This window comes from Brassica napus, chromosome A6 (assembly GCF_020379485.1).
Source record: "Brassica napus cultivar Da-Ae chromosome A6, Da-Ae, whole genome shotgun sequence".
Taxonomy (NCBI): domain Eukaryota; kingdom Viridiplantae; phylum Streptophyta; class Magnoliopsida; order Brassicales; family Brassicaceae; genus Brassica; species Brassica napus.
Genome location: NC_063439.1, coordinates 27,854,812 through 27,861,720, shown reverse-complemented (window position 1 = coordinate 27,861,720; position 6,909 = coordinate 27,854,812). Strand labels below are relative to the sequence as shown.

At 38.2% G+C, this 6,909-nt stretch overlaps 1 protein-coding gene and 1 non-coding gene across 2 annotated transcripts; one reads left to right on the top strand and one right to left on the bottom strand.

Annotated features, from left to right (window-relative positions):
- Nucleotides 1-243: 243 nt before the first annotated feature.
- Nucleotides 244-5,099, bottom strand: LOC106387339 (LRR receptor-like serine/threonine-protein kinase GSO2). The gene is made up of 2 exons (XM_013827173.3): nucleotides 885-5,099; nucleotides 244-811 (listed from the first exon to the last, which is right to left on the bottom strand). The coding sequence occupies exons 1-2, from the start codon at nucleotides 4,234-4,236 to the stop codon at nucleotides 435-437; spliced, it is 3,729 nt and encodes a 1,242-aa protein (XP_013682627.2). The 5' UTR covers nucleotides 4,237-5,099; the 3' UTR covers nucleotides 244-434.
- Nucleotides 5,100-6,829: 1,730 nt separating this feature from the next.
- On the top strand, nucleotides 6,830-6,903 carry TRNAT-AGU. Its single transcript has one exon. It is a non-coding gene; the product is annotated as a tRNA-Thr (tRNA).
- The last annotated feature ends 6 nt before the right edge of the window (nucleotides 6,904-6,909 follow it).

Here is a 6,909-nt window from a genome sequence, read left to right as displayed (position 1 = left end):
TATATATAAGTAAATAAATTATACATTAGATAGTAATTTTATATATTAATCACTTTACTAATCTATTAATCAGTCGTTGTTCTAAAAAAACTAATCTATTAATCAGTTATAATACTTTTTGAAACTTATTCATTTATAATAGTTATATTAATAAGAACATAACTCCTGAAACATATTTGCTAACATATTGCTAACGCTTTGTCACTCTATCCATCAAGACCCAAGTATCCAATGTTATTTTAAGTCCCCTATACAACGATTTTTATGTATAATTTTTGTTCCCGGATTTCTACTGACAGTTTCTTGATTTGCATGAACAATTTTGATGGTCAGGAACTAATGTAACCAAACCCTCAAGAATCACATAAGAAAGCACTAGATGCTCAATTTCATTATTCTATTAGCACAAACTACATAATATGTCTCAAGGAAAATTATTTCTCCGAACCAGTTTGCATCTCCCCATAACTAGCAGCTCTGTTGTTGAAGACATTGAGAAGACAGTCGCAAGCTTGTCTTGAAGATGGTCTCTCCCGAGGATAAGTTTTTGTGCACTGAATCGCTATTTCAAGAAGCTGATATGCTGCTGCTTCTTCGCAAGGCAAAAGCGGTTTAAGCTCTGAATCAATCAGCTTCTCCCTCGCTCTAGAACCAGGTGGCATCTCAAGACACGTCTCTACCCATCGAACCATATTGGTCTCTTCATCAAACACTTCATCTGTTGGCTTTTTACCAGTCACAATCTCCATCAACACTATCCCCATACTGTACACATCACTCTTCTCAGTGGCCTTCAACGAGTAAGCATATTCTGAAACAAAACAAAAAGAACATTAGCTTTAACAGTGGAAAACAAAATCAAGAAACTCAAGAAAGATAAAAACCTGGTGCAATGTAGCCATAAGAGCCAGCAAACAAACTATGTGATCCTGTGTTGGTGTCATTACTCTCTTCAGTTAAGATCTTTGCGAGTCCAAAATCTCCCAAGTGTGCTTCCATGTTGGAGTCAAGAAGCACATTACTGGTTTTGATATCGCGGTGAACTATAGGAGGAGCACAATCAAAATGAAGATACTCCACTCCTTGAGCCAACCCAAGTGCAATTTTCAATCTTGTTTCCCAACCAAGAACCTGCTTCTTCTTCTCGTGAAGCCAGTCCCAGACGCTTCCGTTCTCCATGTACTCATAAATCAACAGGTTCAAGCCTTCTTCTTTGCTAGTGCAGTAACCCATCAGCTTAACCAAATGTCTGTGTCTGATCGTTCCAAGCGTCTTCACTTCTCTGTTGAAGCTCTTGTTTGACATCAAATCATCTTTCCAGAGAATCTTCTTCACAGCAATCGTCTCACCGTTCTTCAAATCCGCTTTGTAAACTTTTCCTGACCCTCCTGATCCAATCATGAACTCGTCGTCAAGGCGATGCGTAGCCTCCATAATGTCTTCCCACTTTATATCCGTCTTTGCAGCTCCGTTTCTAAAGAGGGGAGCTTGTGAAGAAGGAGAAGAGTTTGATGAGAATGTGCTGTTTAGAAGATCATGACCTTGCTTGCAGAAGAGGACAACCACTAGTACCGTCAAAGCAATAGCTGCTACTGAAGACAAGGCAGAGATTATAACTACGGTTTTTGCGCTAAGACCTTGCTGCTTTGATCCAGCTCTCTTGCAGGGACTAAGAGGGCTTCCACAGAGATCTGCATTGCCTACAAAAGCATCTGCATGCCATTTATAGAAAGGTTTCTTTAACCTGCCCGTTAGGTTGTTGTAAGAGAGGTTGAGGTATCCTAAACTCTTCATATCCCCTATTGGGCCAGGAACGTCTCCGACAAGGTGATTGTGAGACAGATCAAGAGATTCAAGCTTATGTAACGTCCAAATGGTTGATGGAATGTGTCCAGTGAAGTTGTTGTAGCTGAGATCTAAAGCACTTTGAAGATCTTGTAGCTGTCCAATCTCAACAGGGATGTCTCCTATTAAGGAGTTTCTCGATAACCGAAGCTCGTAAAGCTTGCTCAGCTTTCCTATGGCTGAAGGAAGCTGACCTGAAATCTGATTCTTGTCTAGGTTAAGTACATTGAGTGCTTCCAAGTTTCCAATCTCTTGTGGTATAGAGCCGTTAAGTGAGTTACCATCAAGAGATAGCACAAGAAGCTTGCTTAAGTTGAAAATATCACTAGGGAGTGACCCGGTGAGCTGGTTAGAAGAAAGCTTGAGCTCACCCAAGAAAGGAAGCTTTCCAAGCCATGGAGGTATAACCCCTGAAAGAAAGTTATTGCTGAGATCAATGAGTGTCAGATTCGTACACAAACCGAGCTCTACTGGTATGATTCCTGTCAGTGAGTTGCTTGAGATATCCAATAAAGACAGTGCATTGATCTTCCCTAATGTCCAAGGGATTCTTCCTGTGAATTGATTCTTCCCTAACCTTAACCGATTGAGGCTCGGAGACTTCCCTAGCTCAAGAGGTACATCTCCCTCGAATCTGTTGTCCGTGAGATCAAACGAGAGATAAGAGCTTGAACCGCACAAGGGGCTGATGGAGCCATTGAGCGTGTTGTTTGAGAAATTGATTCTTGTGAGCTTCTTGAGGTTCATAAGTGAGCTGGGAAGGTTCCCCTGAAGAGAGTTGTTGTAAAGGTGAAGCTGGTCCAAGGCCGTTAAGAAGCCGAAGGAGGAAGGGATCGAACCGGTGAGGTGATTGTCAGCTAAATCAAGAAGCGTCAGTTGTTGACAGTTACCTAAAGTGGCGGGAATGTTACCAGAAAACTCGTTCTCTCTCAAGTGAAGCCAAGTAAGATCTTTCAATCTTCCTATCCAAGAAGGAATCTCTCCACTGAAATGATTCCCATACATATCAATCTCCTGCAGACTCGTGCAGTTCCCAATCTCAACCGGGATTTGACCGGAAAACCGGTTATCGTGAAGCAACAGACGTTCAAGTTTGCTGAGAAAACCGATCTCTTTTGGTAACTTCCCCTCCAAGGCATTGTGAGACGGACCAAACTCTTGTAGGTTCGTTAGGTTAGATATAGATGGAGATAACGTGCCTCGCAAGCTACAGTTGTTAATATATAAAACCGTGAGTTCGACGAGGTGAAACAACGAGTCGGGAATTAGACCGGTGAGCGTGTTGTTGGACAAGTTAAGCTCTTGTAATGACCGACATTTGCTGATTTCTGTCGGAATTTCGCCGGAAAGCTGAGTTTCAGACAAAAGCAGTAGCTTAAGATTTGTGTTGTTAGAACACAAGCTCTTTGGTAAGGAACCAGAGAGAGGATTGTACTCTAGAACCAGATACTCAAGCTGATTCATGTTCCAGAACTCTTCATGTATCCCTCCGGTGAGACTGTTCTTAGACAAATCAAGGATTCTGAGGTTTTTTAACTCCGTTAATGTCTTTGGAATCGAACCTTGAAGTTTGTTACCGATCAAGTAAAGGTGGTTGAGACTGCGGAGATCACCGAGTTGACTCGGTATCTCTCCGGACAAGCTGTTGTTTGCCAAATTGAGTGACTCGAGGTTACCGAGTCGACTCAGCTCCGCCGGTAACGACCCGTTGAGTCTGTTCGCCTCCGCGGAGAACATAACGAGGTTGGTACAGTTTCCTAACTCGGGTGGAATCGGTCCTTCGAGGTAGTTATGTCGCAGATACAAATACTGCATCTGAACGAGTCGACCGAGTTGACTCGGTATCGGACCGGTGAGTCTGCACGCCGCTAATCCGAGCGTCTGGAGATTGGCGAGATTCCCTAACGTCTCCGGGATTGATCCGGCGAGGTCGTTGTTTCCGATTTTTAACGACTTGAGATTCACGAGTGAGCCGAGTTGACTCGGTATCTCGCCGCTGAGTAGGTTAGAGAAGAGATGCAGAGTTTCCAAAGAAGAAGAGAGGTTGGAGAGAGCAGCTGGGATGGGACCTACGAGACTGTTGGACGATAGATCGAGGTCGATTATGTTATCAAACCGGCCAATAGAAGGAGAGATTGAACCGGTTAAGTTTAAACCGGAGAGATTTAAACCGATGACTTCACGACCACCGCACGTGACGCCGGTCCAGTTGCAGTAATTGGGATCATCGGAGTTCCAACTCCGGAGAACGGTTTCGTCTTTTGGGTTTGCGACAAGAGACTTCTTCAGTTCGAGGAGAGTTTGGAGATCGTTGCTTTGACCCGGTTGACCCGAACCAGAACCGACTAAAAAACAGAGGAAAAACAGAACAAGAAGAGAAAGCCGCTGCATTGTTTTGCTTCTTCTTCTTCAGGAAACAAGAAGTGTATGAAAGTGAATGAAGATTCCTCTGGTGATTAGTAGGAGTGAGCCTAGAGTTTAAGACAATTGTTGTTTTTTTTTTGTTGAAGTTGATGGAACAGAGATGATCGTAAGGATGGTGCATGGGGGACTCTCTCTCTTTCTCTCTATAGATAGATATAACACGCTCAAATGTTTGATGTGTGGTGAGTTGCAAGAGAAGTAAATGCAGATAAAGCTTTGGGATCGGCTATAAAAGAAGGCTAGAAGCCTAAAACTACATAGTATAGCCTTTTACAATGACGACACGCGGGTCTTTCTTTATATCTTCTGTCATTTCGCTTTGATTAATTATTGACAGTGTGTGTGTGTGATTAAAGGGAAATGAATGAAGCAATGGGAAAGAGCAGACGAAGGTCAACGAGGGTCAGATGAGAGGCATTGGAAAATGCAATTGCAAGTTTCTTACATTTATGTTGCGACTGTGCCAGTGTTTGTATGTGTTCTTTCTATAAATGCTCATAGTAATGAGATGTTTCGGATTAACTGATTTTAGATTTTAGACTTGAAATTGTGAAATGGTTTCGAAATCCTGCAAAAAAAAAAATTTGTAAAATAAAAGTGGAGATTTATCTTTGTTTTTCAATTATTGTGTATTTGTGTGTCTATTTATAAAATTTATAAAATGCCGTAAAAAATACTATGATGTTGTGTTTCGATTTATCCATCTTGAAGACCAAACTGATTTCCATTTATCTACTAAATTCAACTTGATGAGAATTTTAGTTGTGTAAGTAATGATAATGTGAAACGAGACTAATGACAATGAAATATATAAGTTATATACATATATATATGATAATGAAATAGTATAAAAGAACTGATATGGCTTTGACCATGGCCAATGAAAGAGCGTGGTTGAGAGGCCAATGCAAGAGCGTTGAGATGACCGAACGATGACTTGGTTGAAGGGTACTTCTTCGAAAAAATTATTACGTTGTGAAGTGTGTTTAGCTTTCACATGACTCGAGAAGCCCTCATGAAAAATTTAAAAGTTGTCTTTCTATGTTTAGATTTTCATGCATAGAAAAGTTGTCTTTCTATGTTTAGTTTATTTTTTATTTCAAATATGTCATTTTACATTCTAATGTAATTCTTTTTTTTTTTACTTTTTCAATAACCAATAATTTTTTATTTAAATCATCTTTCATTTAATTAATTGTACATCAAATAAAGATATATTAATCTATTATACAGTTTTTAAATCTTCGTTAAATGTATCATGACACTTTTTAAAAAACATAGGGAGTATAATATAAAAAATAGAGTTATATGCTAAATAATTGTTTGTCTAGATACAAAAATAGGAAATCTATGCCTTGTAGAATAACCAAATTTTACAGAGAAGAAATTAAAACCACAGTTTAGATTCCTATAAACTCTAAATTTTGAACCAAACAATATTATAAGCTTCTAAAACCTAAACAAAATTGTTTATATCTTTGAAATGTTTCTCTCAATTATCTATATATAAAACAGTTGTTTCTCTTTGATATCCCCATTTAATAATTTTTTTTGCAGATGTCATCTTTGAGATAAACGCAGATCCACTGCTGAGTTTTTTTATTATTAAAAGATATAGAGATATAAGTTTAAACGAAGGTTTACAGAGCCAGTATGGTCTGTATTGTTGATGACAAAAAAAAAATGAAGGTTAAAACTTTTTGATTAACAAAAAAAAATTTGTGGTTTAGATATGTATATAAGTATGTTACGTTTATCATATTCGAAAATGGATAAGTTTATCAATATCTGGTTTGTAAAAGGTGAAATGTCATATTCAATTTGGTTATTTTTTAGGGAATGATAAAGTGTGAAACCCTTATCTCATGGGAAAAAAATATCTTTGTACTTAGTGTGATGTTCTTATTTGGGAGTTCATTCCTGAACTATGCTTATTCTCAATTTACATGGTTAATTGTCTTTTAGCATGTAGTCAGGTCGCTGAATCAAATCCAATTGCTTATATTTGTTTACACACACTTTGTCTAACAATATCATCTTCGGCTTTATTTGGCCCCTATTGATAAAACCTACCCCTAAATAAGACAATATAGGTAATCAATCCATCTCATAGCTTTGGGCCTTTGCTGCTTTTTCTTAAAGATGATACAGTTTACCTCCAGTTGTACTTGTAAGTTGTAACATAACTTATGGAGAAAGTACATCTTTACGTGACACAGTTTTGCAGGTTTTAGATTAACGATTAACATATATATATATATATATATATATATATTTCTTTTTCCATAAGATATATATGTTGTTCTTGGATTTAAACTAAGACTAAGCATTGTAAATGCCAATAAAATTGGAATCTCTACCAATTTTCAAAGGAAATGAAATAACGAAATGGTATATATATTTGTTCGATGTCAAACTAACATATGTTAATTAATAAGTTTTTGGTTCTGAACGGTAATATCTTCAAATCTTAAATCAGTAAGGTTAGGTAATGTCCAATTTTTTATCAGCCAAAAAACGTTATCAAGAGATAAATATCAAATGTAAAGTTAGCATCAAAGCTTTCATAGCTCAGTTGGTTAGAGCACCCGTTTAGTAAGCGGGAGGTCTTGAGTTCAACTCTCAATGAAAGCAATTATA

What these genes read in the sequence shown, in the direction of transcription:
- LOC106387339 (XM_013827173.3), bottom strand. Translation starts at nt 4,236, where the DNA reads ATGCAGCGGCTTTCTCTTCTTGTTCTGTTTTTCCTCTGTTTTTTAGTC. An exon ending in TTATGGCTACATTGCACCAG is followed by an intron (nt 812 to 884) that starts GTTTTTATCTTT and finishes GTTTTGTTTCAG; the next exon opens with AATATGCTTACTCGTTGAAG.